This window comes from Prunus persica, chromosome G3 (assembly GCF_000346465.2).
Source record: "Prunus persica cultivar Lovell chromosome G3, Prunus_persica_NCBIv2, whole genome shotgun sequence".
In the NCBI taxonomy this organism is placed as follows: domain Eukaryota; kingdom Viridiplantae; phylum Streptophyta; class Magnoliopsida; order Rosales; family Rosaceae; genus Prunus; species Prunus persica.
In genome coordinates this window covers 14,727,378-14,749,360 of record NC_034011.1, presented here as the reverse complement: position 1 = coordinate 14,749,360, position 21,983 = coordinate 14,727,378, and the positions used below count along the sequence as shown (strand labels likewise).

General features: G+C 44.2%; 1 protein-coding gene and 1 pseudogene across 1 annotated transcript; one reads left to right on the top strand and one right to left on the bottom strand.

The window, feature by feature from the left end:
- Positions 313-1,940, bottom strand: LOC18766022 (squamosa promoter-binding-like protein 3). Its single transcript, XM_007198783.2, has 2 exons — positions 1,315-1,940; positions 313-839 (listed from the first exon to the last, which is right to left on the bottom strand). The coding sequence occupies exons 1-2, from the start codon at positions 1,653-1,655 to the stop codon at positions 611-613; spliced, it is 570 nt and encodes a 189-aa protein (XP_007198845.1). The 5' UTR covers positions 1,656-1,940; the 3' UTR covers positions 313-610.
- Positions 2,739-21,872, top strand: LOC18765990 (annotated as a pseudogene).

Here is a 21,983-nt window from a genome sequence, read left to right as displayed (position 1 = left end):
TTTCCGTCAGGTGGCTCGGTGTTCCGGTCTCGATGCCTATGTCAAAAAAAGAAAAGACTAAATGGCTATAGACATGGTGGAGTCTTGAGTTGAAGCACAAGGTCTCATTTTTCGTTGACTAAATTCGTGAACAGTTTTTTGGACATTGGATCTTTGATCCATCAAACTAAACTTATACACTTGCTAGTATAGTAGCATGAAAAGCAGCAGTATGAAAATACACCTAATGAGACCACTACTTGCTTGCTCCAACAGCAAGTTTCTTCAACAAGATTTAAGAATCTTGTGAACTTTGATAGCAGCTCCGAGAAAATTGCACAATAAAGCTCTTTATTCTCATCAAAGTCTGAAATAGATTCAGCAGTTCAAATCTTAAGCCACCAAAATGTCACACTCAAAGCATTCTGCTAACAGAAGAACACATCGGAAAAGTGAGCAGCTAATCCGAAGGTGCTAAACGTTTATTCAATTTCCGGCATCGAAACGTTTGTTCAATTGGAATTTTTGCTTCACCTAAATAGAAATCCTGAACACATATCTACCATGGAACTTCTAAAATTATTATTACATCCCTAGGATGACAGAAGAGAGAGAGCATGCTTGATAAATCTTATCTAATCTGGAAATGCTTGTAGGGGGAATTTCCTTGAATGGTTATCCGAATTCTTCCACTATTATCACCCTGGCCACATACATCCTTTAACGGAGTGCCTGTACCATTGCGGTTCGGGCCTTCTGCATTAGACTCGACTGAATTCTTCCTTCGGCGTTCATTGTGTCCGGCCAGACGCCTACGACAACTCCGTTTGGTGTCATCAAATTCTGGGAGCTCATGAAATCTGCAACACAACATTTCACAATGTGTAAACACATAGGCTAAGTCTAACAGTAAGAAAGAATATTCATCCTCTTTGGAAGGCTGTTAAAAAAAAATCCCTATAGAATTTACTTTATATAGCAAAAGACATTTTTATTTTGAACTGAAGGAATCTTCAACTACTATTATATAAGAATAATAAATAAATAAATAAAAATTTCAAGCAGGTATATACCAGCAATTGCAAACTGAAGTGAGATACAAGAAAATAAGTAACAACTAAAGACCAGAGTCCATCAACACTAAGCTAGTTTCCCCAAACCCATATAGAAGAAACCAGCAACTACAAAAGTGTGCAAATTTTTCTGCAAAAGTCATAGCAAAAAAGTGTAAAACAAACCAGAAATTCCACACCCCAGAAACAAAACCAAACAAAAAACAGAGAAAAAAAATAAATCAAACAGATAGAAATAACAAGAAAATTGGATAAGCCCAACCTGCTGCATTGCTGGCAAAACCTTTGCCTCAGCCCAGAAACAAGCACAACCTGAGCCTTAGAATGAAGGTCACAAACCTTATGCCTTCTATGATACTGCTTTGCATCACTCAGATCAGCTGGGCACCTGTCAGCCTGACAGCATCTCGTCCCACCTCCACTTGTGCCTGATCTTTTCACAGAGCCACTTCCACCCACAATTCCTTTCTTCTTCTTATCATGATCTTCCAGTTGCTGATGCTGATCAAATTCTTCATCTTCCTCTTCCTCCTCCTTGACCACCACATGGGGCTTCTCCATCCTCAGCTGCTTGTTTAGGTTAATTTTACTCATGACCTCCATGGATGCCCCAGATATTTATACGAATAAATAAAGAAGATGGAGCTATTTTGAAGATGAGCAAGAGGAAGATATTAATGGGTTGGGATGTGGTGGAGGAATAGGGGGAAGAGAATGAGGAGACTAAAAAGTGAAGGTACAGTGGTAGGAGTGGAAGAGTGAGGACCACCACCACAATCTGATGCTCCATAATTCTTTTTTCTGGGTCTTTGCCTGTTGTCAGTTTGTTGTTGTACAACAATAATGCATTGGCTCACAGGAGCTGATAGCAATGGTTCAATTTTTCTTTGGAGAATTAAAATTAAAAAAAAAAAAAAAAAAGGGTATTGTTCTTCCAACATTTCCATAAAAACCTGCCCAGGCAATAAGATGGGCTGAAAAGTGGGCAGGTTTTTGGCCCCATCATATGTATGGGTTGGAAGAGAGTTTTGGGCTAAAAAGTGGAAATTTGGCTTTTAGCCTATTGAGATGGAGATGGCCTAGCATTGCAAAATGCTCATATCCATGGAAAAAATTGGATTTTGGTGCGGGCTAGTTTGATTTGATATTGTTTTCAAAATATGGTTATTATTTTTTTTCTATACAAAAGGTATTCTATTTTAATCTAAATTATATGGAGGGGTTGATTATAAAAAAAAAACTATAAGAAAGAGGATTCAAACTCGGGTGCAGAGTGGGAAGCGCATGCGCTCTAGCCATCTTGGCTAAGTCTATGTTTGCTATGATTAAGCTCTTTCATTAATAATAATTATAAATAAAAAAAGAAGTTAAGCTCTTTTTAATTTAGGTGGCATGGCATAGTTATTTTGTTGATAAGAAAAAAAAAATCAGTATGCTTGAAACTTTATGTGCAAGTTGGGAAAAAAAATTTAGATGGTAATGAATTGATTTTGATGTCAATTTTGGTGCACATCTTCTCCATTGAAAAAATCAAATTTTTATTTGGTAACATGAAAAACCAACCTTTCCTTTGCATGCTTTTTTTGGCTTAAAATATAGGGCTTTCGAAGAAAGTATTTTCGGACACATGGTTGACACCACAATGAAAAAGTGAGCCAACTCTCTCATTTTGAAGAACGTAAACTTTGAGCTTGAAAATCACAAGTTCAGTATAAAAATTCAAAAACCAACATTTCCCCGCTTCTTTTGCATTTTCGGAAACCAACCAGAGAAGCCATTACAGTTCTCTAATGTGCCGCGATCTCAGGCCTTTCGTCCAGCACTTGCTGTCATGGGGTCGCCTGAGGAGCTCCAAATTACCGGTGGTCATGGGGTCACCTGACTCCTCTTGTCCCTCTGTGCTTCCGCCCCTGGACATGGCAGTCATCTTGCCTGACTCGCAACCAAGCACCCGTCTTCACGACCCTCTCTTGCCCTGGCTCTGGTACTCTCTCTCGCATATATACCCTTCAATTTCCTGAAATTTCCTGAAAATGTTTTACCAACGCAGGTCGATAAAGCAAGCTCTTGAGGATTGGAACTCGGGAAACGATTCCGGGTCGGATCTCACCAAGCTTCTGTCAGATTGCATCGCTGAATTCAAGGACAATGATCAGTACCGAGACGACATCAGATTCCTCAAAATTTGGTTCTTCTATGTATGTCGTACACTTCTTTCTAACACCTAATTCTACCAATTTTCATGCATTTTGCTTGTATATCTTTGATGGGTTACCTTAGTTTATTAATTTTAATTAAATAGTTGTTTAGTTGCTTTCATTATATATGTTACTAATATACAGTATGGAACGTTTTGTCAATGAGATTGATGCTCCATCACCAACTGGTTATGTAGGAGATGCTAAAATATGAAAACTATGAGAGAATATTTGTTTGTGGGAATTTTCTGTGTATTCTTCTCCTTGTAGGAGGTCATATTTATAATACAACGAAACCTGAATGGGCAAGTAAATAATAAATTTCTAAATCTATTGGCAGTAGGAAATCAGGAATTAAAGTAAATCAATTACAATTATAATAGGAATTCTTAGTGTGTAAGGAAAGTAAGTCAATATCCACAAGTCACGCCAACACTCCCCCTCACGTTGGTGCATAGATGTCGCCAATGCCCAACTGATCTAGTGAATTGTGGAATGCTTTACTGGAAATCGCCTTTGTCAAAATATCCGCCAATTGATCCTCGGATTTCACAAAAGGAAACTGAAACACTTTAGCCTCAAGCTTTTGTTTGATGAAGTGTCGATCCACCTCAACATGTTTAGTACGATCATGCTGAACCGGATTCTGTGCAATGGCTATAGCAGCCTTGTTATCACAAAAGAGATTCATTGTGGATGTAGGTTTATACCCAAGTTCAGTAAGCAACTTTCTTAACCAAAGAAGTTCACAAATCCCTTTAGTCATGCCTCTGAACTCAGCTTCTGCACTGGATAAAGCTACTACATTCTGTTTCTTGCTTCTCCATGTCACCAAATTACCTCCCACGAATGTGAAGTAACCCGATGTGGATTTTCTATCTGTTACATTACCTGCCCAATCTGCATCTGAATAACCATCAATATTTAGATGACCATGCTTTGAGAACATAAGTCCTTTTCCAGGTGCAGACTTCAAATATCTAAGTATCCGAAGAACTGCATTCATATGGTCTTCACTTGGAGAGTGCATAAATTGACTGACAACGCTCACCGCATAAGCAATGTCTGGTCGAGTATGTGACAAATAGATCAATCTTCCCACTAACCTTTGGTATCTTTCTTTGTTAGTTGGAACTTGATCCGGATATTCTCCAAGATGATGATTCTGAATAATAGGAGTGTCCGCAGGTTTACAATCTAGCATTCCTGTGTCTGTCAACAAGTCTAAGACATATTTCCTTTGAGAGAGAAATATGCCTTGCTGCGATCGAGCCACCTCAATTCCCAAGAAATACTTGAGTCCACCTAGATCCTTCATCTCAAACTCCGTAGCCAGATAGTCTTGTAGCTGTGATATTTCCTGTTTATCATTCCCAGTAATAATCATATCATCAACATAAATTATTAATGCTGTTACCTTCCCTTTTCGATGTTTCAAGAACAAAGTATGATCTGAGTTGCACTGTTTGAAACCATTATTCTTCATTGCCATGGTGAACCGTCCAAACCATGCACGTGGTGACTGTTTCAATCCATACAATGCTTTTCGTAACCTGCAAACTGTTCCAGTCTGAGTAGTATTATATCCAGGAGGAATGTCCATGTACACCTCCTCCGTGAGTTCGCCATGTAGAAAAGCATTCTTTACATCAAACTGGTGTAGTGACCAATCTAAATTAGCTGCAAGGGACAATAAGACTCTGACGGTGTTTAACTTTGCAACGGGAGCAAAGGTTTCTTCATAGTCTATACCATAGGTCTGTGTGTACCCTTTTGCCACAAGTCTTGCCTTGTATCGCTCGATAGATCCATCTGCATTGTGTTTTATAGTAAACACCCATCTACATCCGATAGTCTTTTTTCCTCGGGGTATAATCTCCAATGTCCAAGTCTGATTTTTCTCAAGGGCTTTCATCTCCTCTTTTATAGCTTGGACCCACTTAGGATCTTTCAATGCTTCAGAGACCTTGGTTGGAATATGGATAGCAGACAACTGATGCACAAAAGCCTTAAGTGGTTCAGACAGCTTCTCAGTGGATACATGATTTGCAATTGGATACTTGGATGTCTTGCCAATATCAGGTGAATAACGGTTTGGTGGCTTCCCACGATTTTGCCTGAAAGGTAATTGATATCCAATAGTTTTATCATCTAAATGCACAAGTCTAGTAGGAGTAGTTACCTCAAGGATATTCTCAAGAGATTGGTCTGTTGGTACTGTTGAGTTAGAGGGGGGGTCTTCATCTTGTTGTTCTGTATTGTCTGTAAGTGTGAGACTCGGATCAGAAATATCTTCGCGTGGATCAGGTGGGTCAGGCAATTGATCGCTATGAATGGGCGATTGGTCGCTTTTCGACAGAGAGTAATCTCGTGCTCCAGACTCGGAATGATCAATCATTTCTGTACAAAGGAGAATTTCTTGATTTTCCAAGTTGCTCCAATTCTTCTCTTCACTTCGTATCTCCCCCTGAAGTATAGAAGTGGATGATGGGTCATGGAAGAACAGCTCAGATTCCAGAAAGGTCACATCCAAAGTGACATAGGTTCGTTGGGTAGGAGGGTGATAACAACGGTAGCCTTTCTGATGAGTGGCATAACCCATAAAAACACAACGAAGCGCACATGGATCAAGTTTGCTACGTTGATTTTTGTGGAGATGAACGAAAGCCACACATCCAAAGATTCGGGGTGTGAGTACCAAAACAGAAGGCAGAGGTCTGTGTTGTGCAAGCACCTGTAAGGGAGTTTTAAAGGTCAGTACACTAGAAGGCATGCGGTTGATCAGATGAACTGCGGTGACAATAGCATCATCCCAGTGATGGCGAGGAACATGAGCGCCAATCAGAAGTGCTCGGGCGGTTTCAAGAAGATGTCGATTCTTTCGTTCAGCAACACCATTTTGTTGTGGTGTCTGAGGACAAGTCGTCTCATGGATAATTCCATGTTGTTGGAAGTAAGTCTGAAAGTCATGATTGACAAATTCTCCACCATTGTCGGAGCGAAGAATCTGGATTTGAGCATTAAACTGAGTTTTCATCTGTTTGTGGAAGGACTGAAAACAGGAAAACACTTCGTGTTTATTCTTCAGCAAATAAAGCCATGTCATCCGTGTACAATCATCGATGAATGTGACAAACCATCGAACACCAGAAGGAGCAGTGATAGGAGAAGGTCCCCAGACATCAGAGTGAATTAACGTAAATGGAGTAGTACACTTGTTCGTACTCAACGGGTAGGGCACACGGTGACTCTTGGCCAAAATACAAGTATCACATGTGAAGTCAGAGTCCTTGAAACCTGAGAATAAATCTGGTATAAGATGCTTCATATAACTAAAAGAAGGATGTCCCAATCGACGGTGCCACAACCAGATTTGCTGTTGTTTGCTATCAAAGGGATGTGTCACGCTGTTAGCCATGCCGGGACTGAAGTCATCGACATAATATAGCCCCCCTCTCTTAGTACCACGACCAAGAATCTCCTTAGTGTGAATATCCTGAAGCAAACAAAAACTCGGGTAAATGAGTACACAACAATTCAATTGTTCAGTAAGCTGACTAACTGACAATAATTTAGTGGATAAAGATGGAACAAGTAAAGTATTAGACAGTGTGAGAGAGGATGAGAGTGCAACAGTGCCAGCCCCTGTCACAGGATAAGTAACACCATTGGCATTTGCAATACAGGTTCGTCGAGGTTGTGTAGTATTCAGAAAATCATCAGGATCAAACGTCATATGATCAGTTGCACCGGAATCAATTATCCAGCTCATGGAATCAATCTTATCGGAAGTATGGAATCCATAACCAGTACCATTACTGGTCATATTGCATTGTCCTCGATCGATAAGAGTAGCCCACCAATTGGGGTAGCCATGTGATTTAAAACAAGTCTCGCAAGTGTGTCGTGGATCACCACAATATGCGCAATCTAGTCCATGTGTCGGGGTCGTTAGTCTAGAAGTCATAATTTGTGCAGCGGAAGATGCATAGGATACTGGTTGAGTAGGAATTGGGATCGGAATCTGAGCCTGAGTCGGGGCCGGAGTCGGAGTCGAAATTGGGATCAGGGTCTGAATCAGAGACAAATTCGGGTTTGGGGTCATCATCGGAGTGGGGGTCGGGGTCGTCTTCGGAGTCGGGGTCGGGGTCGGGGTCGGGGTCGTCGTCGTCATAGTCGGGGTTGGGGTCGGGGTCGTCGTCGTCATAGTCGGGGTCGGGGTCGTCGTCGTCATAGTCAGGGTCGGGGTCGGGGTCGTCAAAAAAGGATCCTGATTCTGGATCGGGTTCAGGGTCAAAGTCTGCATCTGTAGGAGCGGAGCCATCTGGGCACTCAACTCAATGATGGTTGGTGGAGAATGAGAGAAGGAGTCGGTGGTGCTACCTCCATGAGGGTTGAAAAAATCATCAACCCCCATAGCAGCGGCGGGGGTTTGAAACTAGAGTCAGCAATTCCAAGATCGCCGCTCTGATACCATGCTAAAATATGAAAACTATGAGAGAATATTTGTTTGTGGGAATTTTCTGTGTATTCTTCTCCTTGTAGGAGGTCATATTTATAATACAACGAAACCTGAATGGGCAAGTAAATAATAAATTTCTAAATCTATTTGCAGTAGGAAATCAGGAATTAAAGTAAATCAATTACAATTATAATAGGAATTCTTAGTGTGTAAGGAAAGTAAGTCAATATCCACAAGTCACGCCAACAGGAGATAACTAGTTTCAGGATTTGATTACTTGAATTGTGTATGTGGGTTTTGTTTGTAGATGGATTTCAGTGAAGATTTTGAAAGCGTTTTTCAGAAAATGTGGGAGAGTAAGATTTGTGTTGGCAACTATTTGCTTTATGTCTGGTATGAATCCTTTCTTGAATCCAAAGGAAAATTGTACGATGCGAGCATGGTTTATCAGATGGGTATTTCGAGGTCCCTCTCTTTGTCTCTCTATATAATTTGTATGCAGTTTAGTTGTTCAATATAATGTAATATTTATTATGTTTTCTGTGGTGATAGGAATGCTAAACCAGTTGAGTGGGTGAAGAAGGTACATGCCTTGTTTCTTGAAAGGATGTCTGAACTAGTTTCTTCAGCTCAGACTGTAAGTGAGCCTTTCTTCTTTGATTTCTAAACTTTTTCAATCTTAAGGCTTAAGTCGTGAAACTTGGGTTGTTCACTTGTTTCTTGCTCTCCTTACTTGCTTTACAGACGTATTTCAGCTAGCCTTGTTTGATGGACATGTTCTGTGCTTTGTTATGTTGCAAAACCTGTTAACTTTTAATGTGGCTTATATATCATGTACGCCCTTTGTATAGATTTAAGACAGACTAAATGAATCAACACATAGGCAATTGATATGTATTACATTTTCTGTTTTATTGCCCTAAATGTTTTATAATTTTGGTTGAAGTGTTGCATAGTTGCAAAATACCTATGTAGTATGTAAGACAATTGATCAATTTTCATTTCTGTGGTGCAGAGTGGCAATGATGAATCGATTCCATTTGGGATCCTCATTAACCCATGGTCCAGCTCCACTATGAAAGTCTTATGAAATATGATGTGAGATGGTTTCCCTGTTATAGTTGCATAATCTCTTTTGTAGTCTGATTAAGAGTTAGCTTATTTAGTTTTTGCTTTTCACACGTCTCAGGGATACTGGTGTACTACTAATGCTTACTCTGGAAAAGTGGTGTTGTCTTCTCTGAAGAACTCATCAAGGAACAAGACAATTGAGATAGGTGATTGATTCAAATTATTGGTTCAATATCTGTGCTATATTCCAATATATGAATTTATGCACACAGTTTTATTTCTAACTTCTAAGCTAACTGAGACGGTTTTTAACTTTCCTTAGGCAGTGGTGTAGGACATGTTAGATGTGGGAACCTAATTAAATCAAAACCCTAAGTCAAATAATTCCTTCCATTTGGGGATTATTTGACCTAATTGGGAATTATTCAATTTAATTGGGGATTATCCAATTAAATAGAATATTACCTAATCGGGTCGAGAATTAATTCTATTCCTACCCCAATTTCCAATTAAATGAGGAGTTATCTATTTAAGTCAGGATTTGATTTGATACCTACCACAATTAGGGATTTGATTTACCCTAATTAATCAAATCCCTAATTAATCAAATCAATCCAAAAAGGGGAGGAATAATTCCCTTCCATCTACGGAATTATTCCTCTGAAACCCTAGCCTCCGAGACTACTATAAAAGCATAGCCACACACAATGGTAGAGGTACGTCTAAATTCCTACTAAAACTCTGCAGAAATTATTTCTCAAGAACCCTAGCCACCTCCTCTCTTTCTCTCTCTCACACAAGGCTCCGGCCACCACACACGGCTCCGGCCACCCGGTTTTCCTTGAAATACCCTACCTAACTTAGGCATCGGAGGGCCTTTGGCCAACACCCCCCGGGTGTGGTCCTTTTACTCCGATCTGTTTTGCAGGGAGAAAGAGAGAAGCAGAGAAGACGAAGGAATCTTTGGCGAATATTCTCCCGTGAGATTATTTGCACAAACAAATTGGTGCTTTCATTGAGAGCGCGAGATATATTCAAAGCGTGCTCCAAATCCATCTTTCACACATTTTTTCAAACAATCATGGTTGATACAAGACGTACGAAGAGTAACGCCACCACAATGGGCCCATCTCATGGCTTCGTGGTGGAAACCTCAATGCAACAGCACGGAATCGTGGCTGCCAATGCCTTGCAGTCGTCCTCTAGTGCTTTGCAGCCGCCTTCAGCTGCTGGAATTGAAGAACAACCGCCACATGACCCTGGGACCTCCACAGCCTTGCAGCTGCCAGCGCCGATTACAGGAGCTGCTCTGCCCCGCTGTCCTGCCGTCGTAGCACAGCAGCAGCCACACCACTCAACTACTGGATTTGCTGCTCAGCCCCATGGATACTCCGACGTCGTCCCAGTCTTGGAGCAGATCCATTCTCTCCCTCCTCTGCAATCACACTTGACATATGCACCTGTGTACGCGTCTAATGGAGCCCTAGCCCATATGCCGTTAGGCCCGATGCACAACGCTCTACTTGACCCGCGCAGTCAGGTGGACCTTAACTCACGGGTTGATCAACTCACACAGAAGGTCGATGATCAGAACAACCTGATTGGCCAGCTGCTCAGGCAGATCAACTTGAATCAAGGCCCTAACCTTGGACCCCGTGACGAGGAGATGAGGGCACACCAGCATGTCGGCGAGCAGTTCGAGAGGTCCCAAGCTGGTCAGACAGGGGCAAACCGGCAGAGGAGAGATCGAGATCGAGATCGAGTAGATGAGACGCAGACAGCCGCGAGCCGTACTCTGAGCCGTTCGGGGCTAGAACCAAGGACCAATGTGCTCGAGAGGCTAGGCCCACAGACTAATGTCCACGCCCGCTTAGGCCCACAATCCAATGTCCACGCCCGCTTGGGCCCACAAGGAGCTCAAGTTCGTGAGCAGTCGCGTGACGAACGCAACGACCGACGCCCACCAACCCGCTCGAGGGCCAACACGCGACGGCAAGCTGTAGAGGGATCATTCCAAGCCCAATCTCCTAATCTGCCCCACGGGCAGGGCACCCAAGGGGATCGACCCTTGGGAACCGAGGAAGGAGTTAGCCAGTCACGCTCGAGACACCAAGGACGTCGACCTGAGCGACCCTTCTTGCGGGTAGAAGATGATGATCGACGCCCACCAACCTGCTCGAGGCACCGAAGACGCCGGCCCGAGACTCCAGTCCTGCGAGCAGAGGACGTCGAGAAGCTAGTAAATGACCGACTCCAAGTTCTCCAACTTAAAGGAAGCGCGGAGGAGGCCCTGCATAAGGAAATTGATCGAGTTGACTGCTCGCCCTTTACCAACAAAGTGGAACGAGCTCCTCCACCGAAGCGGTTCACAACGCCATCCATCACTCCATTCAAGGGGGACTCTGACCCTGAGAGCCATTTGAGGCACTTCAAGAGCGCCATGATCCTGTACAAGGCAGATGATGCCCTGATGTGCAAAGTGTTCGCGATGACCCTGCGAGGAGCAGCTCAAGACTGGTTCCACACTCTACCGTCCGCGTCGATAGGAAACTTCAAGGAGTTGGCCTTCATCTTCACAAAGGAGTACACCTCCTACAAGACGGTCAGAAAGCATGCAGACCATCTGTTTAACCTGCGCAAGAAGCCAGACGAGTCTCTACGAGACTACCTGAGACGATTTAAGGCTGAAAAGGCTAACATCATAGGATGCAATGACCAAGTTGCATCCTCAGCTTTCAAGAAGGGCTTGCCAACCGAGCACGAGCTATACCGGGAACTGGCCATAACACCAAGTCAAACCTTGGCAGAAGTGTTCGCGACGGCAGAACGCTACGCACTTTGGGACGATGATCGAATCGCCGCAAAGAAAGCTAGCAAGCAAGTTGATCACCCGACGAAGCAGGCAAGCCAAAAGAGCAATCAGTTCGAGCAAAAAGCCCGAGATAAGCGCAGATCGCGGCCCCGAGAGGGAAGCTCAGAAATTGGGACCTTCACTGAGTTCGCTATCCCAATTCATCAGATCCTGGCTCAAGTGAAGGACAAGCCGTGGGTGAGGAGACCGCCACCCATGAAAGGAGACCCCTCTAAGAGGGACACCAATAAATACTGCGCATTCCACGGGGAGCACGGTCATTACACCAACAATTGCAATGCCTGGAAAAGGCATCTGGAGGAGTTGGTCAGAGAAGGTCATTGCACAGAATTCGTCGCAAAGAAGGCCATCCAACAGATCGAGGATCGTGATGCGGCTGCCAAGGAACCTCCCCAAAAGGTCATTCGAATCAACACCATTCTGGCTGACTTTAAAGAGTCTGGGCTGACCACCAAGGAGCGCAAGAGGAAGATCGCGCAGGTGACTTATGTCTCCCAAATCACAACAGGAGTACCAGTTATCGTGGATACACCCATAATTGGTTTCCAGAAGAAAGACTTGATCGGGCTTGACCTGCCGCATAATGACGCCCTAGTCATCTGCATTCAGATTGAACAAGCTGTGATCGAGCGAGTTCATGTGGATGAGGGCAGCGCAGCCAACATCCTGCAACTATCTATCATCCAACAGATGGGATTGGAGCCCAAGATTAGCAAACTTGCAAGGTCGCTGACTGGCTTCAATGGGGCCACATCAATCACTGTTGGACAGATCGACCTTGACGTCCACTCGCCCCCAGTAGTCTGCTCACAAACCTTCATGGTCATCGACGAGATCTCCCCGTACAACGGAATCCTGGGCCGACCGTGGATCAGCAAGATCGAGGCTATCACATCTGCTCTACACCAGAAGATTCGCTACCCCATCCCTGGAGGCGGAATCGGGCAGATCAATAGTGACCAAGCCATGGCAAGAAGATGCACAGCTCACGGACTCAAGAAGAGCAAGCAGATGCAGTTCACACCAGTAATGCAAGCTGCCAACGAGGCACGAAGCGCTCCCAGCAGACAAGCAAGCTCGAACGAGAAAGGAGCTGTTACCTCACAATAGCAATTAATGAGCCAGGATCAAGGCGAGGGAATCCGCCCGGAAGACTCCCCTGAAAAGGGTTAGAAGTCTGAGGATGACGTTGAGTTAGTACCCCCTGATCTTGGCCAGCCAGACAAAGAAGCGCAGATCGGCTCGCGCCAGAATCCAAACAAGAAGGATCGAGAGGAGGGAATCCGCCCGGAAGGCTCCCTTGAAGAAGGTTGGAAGCCTGAGGAAGACGTTGAGTTAGTACCCCTCGATCCTAACCAGCCAGACAAGAAAGCGCGGATCGGCTCGCGCCTAAGCCCAGACGAGAAGGTGGAGCTTACCACCTTCCTCCAAAACAACAAAGACATGTCGCGTGGTCACCATCTGACATGCCCGGCATCGACCCAAACATCATCTGCCATCGCCTCCATGTCAACCCTGCCAGCAAGCCCGTGGTGCAGAAGAGACGCAACTTCGCTTCCGAGCGAGTCGCGATCATTGAAGCCGAGATCGACAAGCTTCTAGCCGCTGGATTTATTGAAGAGGTCTCCTACTCAGAATGGCTGGCCAACGTTGTTCTGGTGGCAAAACAAGAAAAGGGCAAATGGAGGGTGTGCGTCGATTACACTGACCTCAACAAAGCATGCCCTAAAGACAACTTCCCATTGCCGAGGATCGACCAGCTCGTGGATTCGACTTCCGGCAACCAGCTGCTCAGCTTCATGGATGCCTACTCCGGCTATAATCAAATTATGATGTACGACGATGACAAAGCGAAGACCTCTTTCATCATCGAGAGAGGGACCTACTGCTACAAGGTCATGCCCTTTGGGTTGAAGAACGTTGGAGCAACCTATCAAAGGCTCGTGAATAAGATTTTCAAGGAGCAGATCGGTAGAACCATGGAAGTCTACGTGGATGATATGCTGGTCAAAGCCCCCAAGCGTGGAGACCACCTCAAAAACCTCGCCGACGCATTCGGCCTGCTCCGCCAATACCGCATGAAGCTGAATCCAAGTAAATGCACGTTCGGTGTATCATCCGGCCGATTCTTAGGGTACTCAGTCACACAACGAAGTATAGAGGCACATCCACGCCAAATTAAAGCTATTCTCGAGATGAAGTCACCTTCCACAGTGAAAGAAATACAAAGTCTGACGGGCAGAGCAGCAGCCCTCAACCGATTCCTCTCGAAGTCTACCGACAAGTGCAGACCATTCTTCAAAGCTTTGAAGAAGGGGCAACAAGACAAGTGGGACGAGGAGTGCGAAGTAGCTTTCCAGAGTCTAAAGACCTACCTTACTTCACCTCCCCTGCTCTCGAAGCCAGTTCCTGATGAAGACTTGTTCGTGTACCTGGCAGTGTCCAACTCGGCCGTCAGCTCAGCTCTCATCCGAGAAGAACTTGGGGCCCAACATCCGATATTCTATACGTCAAAAGCTCTCCTCGATGCAGAGACTCGCTACCCAAAATTGGAGAAGCTCATTTTGGCCCTTGTCGTTTCTGCGAGAAAGCTGCGACCTTATTACCAGGCTCACCGAATCGTCGTTATAACTGACTTTCCTTTGAGATCAATCCTCCACAGCCCTGATGCTTCTCAGCGACTCATGAAGTGGGCAATAGAGTTAAGCCAATATGACCTCCTCTACCGGCCAAAGACTGCGATAAAAGCCCAAGCTTTAGCAGACTTTGTTGCAGAGTTCACATCATCAGCCGAAGAAGAGAAGCTGGTCAGCAAAAAGAAGGAAAGTTCGAGAGCAAACAAGACCTCCGCGGAACCTGACCAACCCAGAGACATGTGGCAGCTACGCGTAGATGGAGCATCAAACCAGAAAGGAGCTGGAGCAGGCGTCGTCATCATCACTCCTGATGGAACCCTGTTAGAGCAAGCTATCACACTTGGCTTCCCGGCTTCAAATAACGAGGCAGAGTACGAGGCATTGCTCGCTGGCTTGCGCTTGGCAAAGGAGGTATCAATCAAGAAGCTGGCCATCTACTCGGATTCCCAGCTGATCACAAGTCAAGCCTTAGGAGAATACATGGCGAAGCACCCAAGGATGATCTTGTACCTTGACAAAGTCCAAGAGCTGTTGAAGGCATTTCCCACCTTCACCATCCAGCAAGTGCCCCGAGCAGAGAACGCGCACGCAGATGCACTGGCAAGCTTAGGATCAGCACTGGATATCCAGTTCAGACGCTCTATCCCAGTCGGGCACCTTGACCAGCCTAGCATAGAAGAGGCAGAGCAGCCGGACCTGATGTAGATCGACGAGGATCCTAGCTGGCAAAACCCCATCATTGACTACCTGGTGAACGAAAACTTGCCCAAGGAAAAGTCCGAGGCCAGGAAAACCTAGCAGAGGCATCAAACAAGATCGTGCTGGACTGCATCAAGAAAAGAATGGAAGGCGCATAAGAAAAATGGGTCGATCGTGATCCGCAACAAGAAGGCCATTGTTCGAGTTGTAGCTCACCAGCAGTAGCTCACATCTTGCTATAATAAAAAGGTCATTGTTCGAGTTGCAACTTACTAGCAGCAGCTCATATCTTACCACAACAAGAAGGCCATTGTTCGAGTGGCAGCTTACCAGCTCGACTTCACGCAGGCGACAAGCCTCATCTCCATTGCATAAAAGCTGCTCCCCGGAGTACAAACTCAATGGAGTCCTTTTAAGCGTTATGTCCCCGACATACGCACACAGGCGACAAGCCTTACCTCCATTGTAGACAAGCTGCTCCCCGGAGCACAAACTCAATGGAGTCTTTTTCAAAGCGCTATGTCCCCGACATCGCCTTACCTACATTGCAGACAAGCTGCTCCTCGGAGCACAAACTCAATGGAGTCTTTTTCAAGCGCTATGTCCCCGACATACGCACGCAGGCGACAAGCCTTACCTCCATTGCAGACAAGCTGCTCCCCGGAGCACAAACTCAATGGAGTCTTTTTCAAGCGCTATGTCCCCGACATACGCACACAGGCGACAAGCCTTACCTCCATTGCAGACAAGCTGCTCCCCGGAGCACAAACTCAATGGAGTCTTTTTCAAGCGCTATGTCCCCGACATACGCACACAGGCGACAAGCCTTACCTCCATTGCAGACAAACTGCTCCCCGGAGCACAAACTCAATGGAGTCTTTTTCAAGCGCTATGTCCCCGACATACGCATACAGGCGACAAGCCTTAGCTCCATTGCAGACAAGCTGCTCCCCGGAGCACAAACTCAATGGAGTCTTTTTCAAGCGTTATGTCCCCGACATACGCACACAGGCGACAAGCCTTAGCTCCATTGCAGACAAGCTGCTCCCCGGAGCACAAACTCAATGGAGTCTTTTTCAAGCGTTATGTCTTCCAAGTGCTATGTCTCCGGACACACACTTACAAGATACAATGAGAATTGAAGTTCGAAAGACAACTGGAAATTCCATAACAAAGCGGCCAATCAGCCAAGTTCAACAAGAAGTAAGATGGTCAACCAAAGACCACTTATTGAAAGAAAATAACAAAGTTCAAAAATAGCAAAAATGAACTACAACTACTAGGGAACTTCAGCAGGTGACCCTTAGCAGGTCACATCCTCAACTGCGCTGGCAACAGCCTCATTCTACCCAACTGGCACAACTGGCTCAACCGCCTCGGCTGCCTGCTCCTTCGAATCCGCCTTAGCCTCATCAGTTGACCCACCTTGGCATTTATCTTCCTCAATTACCGCTGCTTCTGCATCCACAACATCCACCTGCTCACTCTGAGTGGGGGGCAGGTCAAGACCAGTCTGCTCACCGTCATCATCTTCGAGAGAGCGGCAAGGAGAAGCACCATTCTGGCAATCCAGGTACCCCAGCTTGTACGCATTAGCAGCCATCTCGTGCTTGGATGCCTCCGTGGCTTCCACATGGGTATCAAACTTGACCAGCAGTTTGTCATGATCCTGGGCCAAAGCAGCATGCTTACGTTTGAGGCAGAAGAAGGCTTCCTTACGTTCGAGCAGGGTAGCCACAAGAGACTTGAGTTCACCATCCTTTTGGCCAACTGAACTCTTGAGCACGGACATACTCTCCTTCATCTCGAAAATCCTCGCATCATGGCGAATTCGCTCGTTCGAGAGCTTGTCAGTCAGTTCAGAATTCTTCTTCACCAGTTCGTCGAGCAAGGCAGAAAAGGGGGTAACATTACGCGAGTTCCGCATGGCCCCAACAGCAAAAACCATTCCCTTTTGAAGGTGATACATGGCAGCTTCTTCTTGCTTATCCAAGGGAAGGCTCGAGAAAGCACAAAGGTCACCAGCTCGATACACGTGATCAGCTAGCTTAGCGCAAGCAGATGGACTTGACAGAAAGCCCGTTTTCAGCAGATCAGACACTGGCTCGCCCCCAACAGAGCTATCACCAGTTCCCGGACCGGCAGTTCGTGCAATTGGAGGACTCTTCGCTCGAGCAGACGACTCTTTAGCTCTTTTGGCTATAACTTGCAACATTGAGTCAGCCCCGCGCTTGACTGTTCGTGGCCCCGCAGATGAGTCGTGGTTGCTGGACAGAGGTACAGTCATTGGTTCCCAGATTGGCACAGACGACCCAAACCTTGCTTCCCAGCGGCTTCCTTGCATGGCAGATCACGGGTCTTAGGCAGTACGGGCAAAGACTTGAGCAGAATCTCTTGAACCTCCTGCATGCCGTTGGCCTTCTTGCTGTTCGTGCTGACGAGGCGTTTGATCCCGGCAGACGAGGCAGGAGCAACTCCCATGTGGACCTTCTGAGCAGGCGAGACCTCCCTTGTAGAAGACTTGTTCTAGCAAGAGAAGATCTCGGCTGCCTTCGCTGTGGAGATGTATCCACTGATCGTGAAACTGCAGCTTCATCTCGAGCAGAGCTACTGCACGCTTTCCCACCCTCGGGGGACTCAGTCGATGACTCATCCCGCTCAACTAGCAAGTCACTTAGCTCCAAGCAGCGCGACTTCCACCTTTCAATATCTTCAGCAGGGGGCAGGCCACCGACTTCCTTCCGATGTTCGCTCAGCAGCCAGCGCCATTCACGAAACTTGGCGGGGATGCTCAAAGCTTGTCGAACCTTCGTCATGTCCGGGTCGAGAACGAGCTTCTTTCGAATGGCATCATCTGCAAGCATAAGACAAAAGTTAGTCAGACACAGCAAAGAGTTCCATGGCAACAGTAGCAGATCAAAGGGATGCAACTTACCATCGCAGTAGGTGAGAGGAACGAGCGGATCGTCGCCAACCTCCTTTTCCTATCTGCCGCTGACTTTCAGCACGTTCGTGCTTCGCACATGATCTCCTTGACTCATACTGATCCTAGTTCGTGGCACAAAAATAAGAAGGAATTGAAGCAATTTGGATCATCCACAAAAAAGATGACATAAATTGCCACCTGCTCCAGCATCAGATCGCGCACCTCCAGCCCAGTTACAGCTGGATAGCCCGAGTAAAAAGCCTCCTCAACTCGGGAGCCCAAGTCCACGAAGGAAGCCCAGTTACAGCTGGACAGCCCAACGGATAATTTACATCTCCTACATGCCGCCACACGCCACGCAGAAGCTGGGGGGCATTTGTGGGAACCTAATTAAATCAAAACCCTAGGTCAAATAATTCCTTCCATTTGGGGATTATTTGACCTAATTGGGAATTATTCAATTTAATTGGGGATTATCCAATTAAATAGAATATTACCTAATCGGGTCGAGAATTAATTCTATTCCTACCCCAATTTCCAATTAAATGAGGAGTTATCTATTTAAGTCAGGATTTGATTTGATACCTACCACAATTAGGGATTTGATTTACCCTAATTAATCAAATCCCTAATTAATCAAATCAATCCAAAAAGGGGAGGAATAATTCCCTTCAATCTACGGAATTATTCCTCTGAAACCCTAGCCTCCGAGACTACTATAAAAGCATAGCCACACACAATGGTAGAGGTACGTCTAAATTCCTACTAAAACTCTGCAGAAATTATTTCTCAAGAACCCTAGCCACCTCCTCTCTTTCTCTCTCTCACACAAGGCTCCGGCCACCACACACGGCTCCGGCCACCCGGTTTTCCTTGAAATACCCTACCTAACTTAGGCATCGGAGGGCCTTTGGCCAACACCCCCCGGGTGTGGTCCTTTTACTCCGATCTGTTTTGCAGGGAGAAAGAGAGAAGCAGAGAAGACGAAGGAATCTTTGGCGAATATTCTCCCGTGAGATTATTTGCACAAACATTAGACTTCAAAACAAAAAATGCATAAGTATCTTGTGCTGAAATTCTCTTAGTGTTGTGTTTGAATTTGTGGATTTAGAAGAAGACATTTAAACTGAAATTCTCAGTGTAAATTGTTTATGATTTTAGAGATGGATAGACAAATAATTCTTTTTTTACTGCCTGCTTGCATTTTGCCTCTGATGTATGAACAGGAGGTTTATTCTTATTTTTCAATCTCATTAAGTACATATCCTTGAGCAATCGGTTATCAGGTAGAAATGATGTCGGAGGATATTTATCAGCTCTATGTTTGTAGACCTCTGCTTGTTTTGGACTGTCCCAATACCAACTAGTAGTTCTGTTTATTTGCAACTCAACCTGACTTATCTTTAATCTCAACTGTTTGGGGTTTGCTATATGGCCCCTTAAAGGAACATTTACCGTTTATATCCTGTTCAAAAGTCTTGTTTCTAAATTTGAATGTATCAGTGGTTCCTCTTTATTTATTTATATTTATTTATAAATTTATTTAATTAATAATAATAATTTATTTAATTTCTTCCTTTCACTCAAGAATTAGACCTACTACCAACCAACTTCAACACTGCCCTACACTGTCGCCACGGCACCACCTTAGCAGGAGTCAGAATCTTTTTCCATTTCAGAATCTTCTTGGAGACTCAGAACAGTCTGATTCCATTAGATAAAATTGGGTGTTTCTATGTTTTAATTTTTCTGTCATTTTATCTATGGATGCTCCATAGAATGCTAGAAGGTCAATGTATTCCTGCTGATTGTCCAAACCGTGGTACTCACAGGTTGTACGAAGTACCAGATCATAGGTTGCGCAGGTCAGGGTGGTTCTGCTCAAGTGTATAAAGCATATGTCAGCTGTAATCCTGACGATGTTGTTGCATTGAAGGTAAATTCTACCTCAGACTTCGTACTCTCCTAATCCTGACCAGTGAATTACTGGATAGTTTTAGTCTTTGAAATTTTTGGCAGATACAAAAGCCTGCTTTCCCTTGGGAGTTCTATATGTATCGTCAACTGGATCAACGGATCTCAGACAAGGAAGTATGCATTCCTGATCCTCCGATTGTTTTGTTGTTAGTTGCTAGTTCTGTTTATTTTACACTTTATATGCCATTGTATCAGAGGTCAAGCTTTGGTCTTGCTATCTTTATTCTGACTGTAGCATACTTGTCTGTGATTATCTTGCTAATGGAACACTTCAGGTTGGTTAATCATATTGATGCCAATTTTCATGTCTGGCACAGTTGTTTCTTGTCATGCTTATTATATCCTGAAGATCTTGTGTAGGATGCAAAAAACTCATTTGCAGTCATTGGCAAGTCCATGGAAGAAGTGTTATGCATTTATTACACCATAGAAATGCTCTACATGCTAGAAACTCTGCTTGGTGTTGGCATCGTTCGTGGAGATTTCAAGCCTGATAATTTGCTTATTCGTTATGCTAGGTAAAAGCCATTATCCATGGTATATCTTGAGCGTGTTACAGTATCTTAAAGATAAGTTTTACAAAATAGCACAATGGAACTTGAACCATAAAGAAAACTAGACCTTTGACTACTGATATATTTTACTCACGATCTGCCACTTTTTTTTAATTTTCCTTCCTTTGTTCTCTCTTAGAGGCTACTACTTACTTGTAATATTGAGTCACATTTGTTCTTTTTCTTCTCTTATTTTTACTGCTCTATCTGGCTATTAGACATGTTTTTATAGCTTTAGTTTCTATTAACATTATCCTACGCTTGCATACAGGAATGACTTTACAACAGATGGATTTTCTGATAGAAGTGGTCCCTGGCATGATCAGGTTAAAAGTTTTTTGCATAAGACTAATATTCAGTTTAGGTTTTTATGACTAATATGGGTATTATCTTGCAGGGTCTTTGCCTTGTCGACTGGGGAAGAGGGATAGACATGCATCTCTTTCCTGACAATATGGAGTTTAAGGGAGATTGCCGGACTTCTGGATTTCGTTGTGCGGAGATGCAAGAGAATAGGCCATGGACATTTCAGGTAGTCTTTGTTTCATTTTGCACTGTAAATTTAGCCAACATATTTGTATCTAATTTTGCTGTCACCTGTTACCAGGTAGACACATATGGCCTCTGTGTTGTTGTCCATTTGATGCTGCATAATTCTTACATGGAAATTGAAAAGAAACTATCACCTGAAGGTGGTTACATTTATCAACCCAAGTCATCTTTTAAAAGTTACTTTTCTCAGTTCTGCATACTTGGCCATTTGTTTATCATATCGATTTTTATTTTTATTTTTCTGAGAGGGTTACATCAATTATTTTTCATCTTTTTTAACACTTGATTATTAGCAAAGTCACCTTAGAAATTTAGGGTCATAACATAGCTGTGCACAAACAAATAGACGCACTTATTCTTTTCATCTTCCATCTCTTAGACCTTCACTCTTCAGTTTGCATTTTGACGATTTTGATTTGTAATCTGGTCGTTCAAATGAGTTCAGATATTGGAATGCTGAACTCTGGAGGAATTTATTTACAAAACGGCTTAACAGTGGCCCCCGCGCTAATGACAAGAAGTTGCTGCAGGATTTGAGGGAGTCCTTCCAGGATTACATGTCCTCGGACCCTCTGCTTATAAAGAAACTTAGTGGTTTACTGGTTAAGCAAAGGGCCACATTGGGTGCTTAGTGACCCCATCATCCCTCCTGATTTTCTGTTCTTTAAACCTTTTTTGTAAATTCAAGTGCCAAACTTTGTCTGTAGATGTGCACATATGTAATTTGTAAAGATGTATGTTTGTCTCCGAAGAAAAGAGATGTATGCTTGAATTAATCATTCAAATACTATGCAAGGACCATATGGTATTGTCCAAGCCTCCCATAGATTTCAATCTCTTTATATGAATGAAATTTCATAGACCACTTCTTTGGCATCCAACTCTCATACATTTAATTAGATGTTTTTCCTTTCTTTTTTCTTTTTGGTAAATGGAATTTATTAAAGCAAGAACAGCAAGAACCTGAGAGGACCAGAACGCTAA

Excerpts from the sequence above, each read along its gene's own strand:
- LOC18766022 (XM_007198783.2), bottom strand. The coding sequence starts at position 1,655 with ATGGAGGTCATGAGTAAAATTAACCTAAACAAGCAGCTGAGGATGGAG. Across the intron at positions 840-1,314 it reads TTTTGCCAGCAATGCAGCAG|ATTTCATGAGCTCCCAGAAT; the intron begins GTTGGGCTTATC and ends GTTGTGTTGCAG.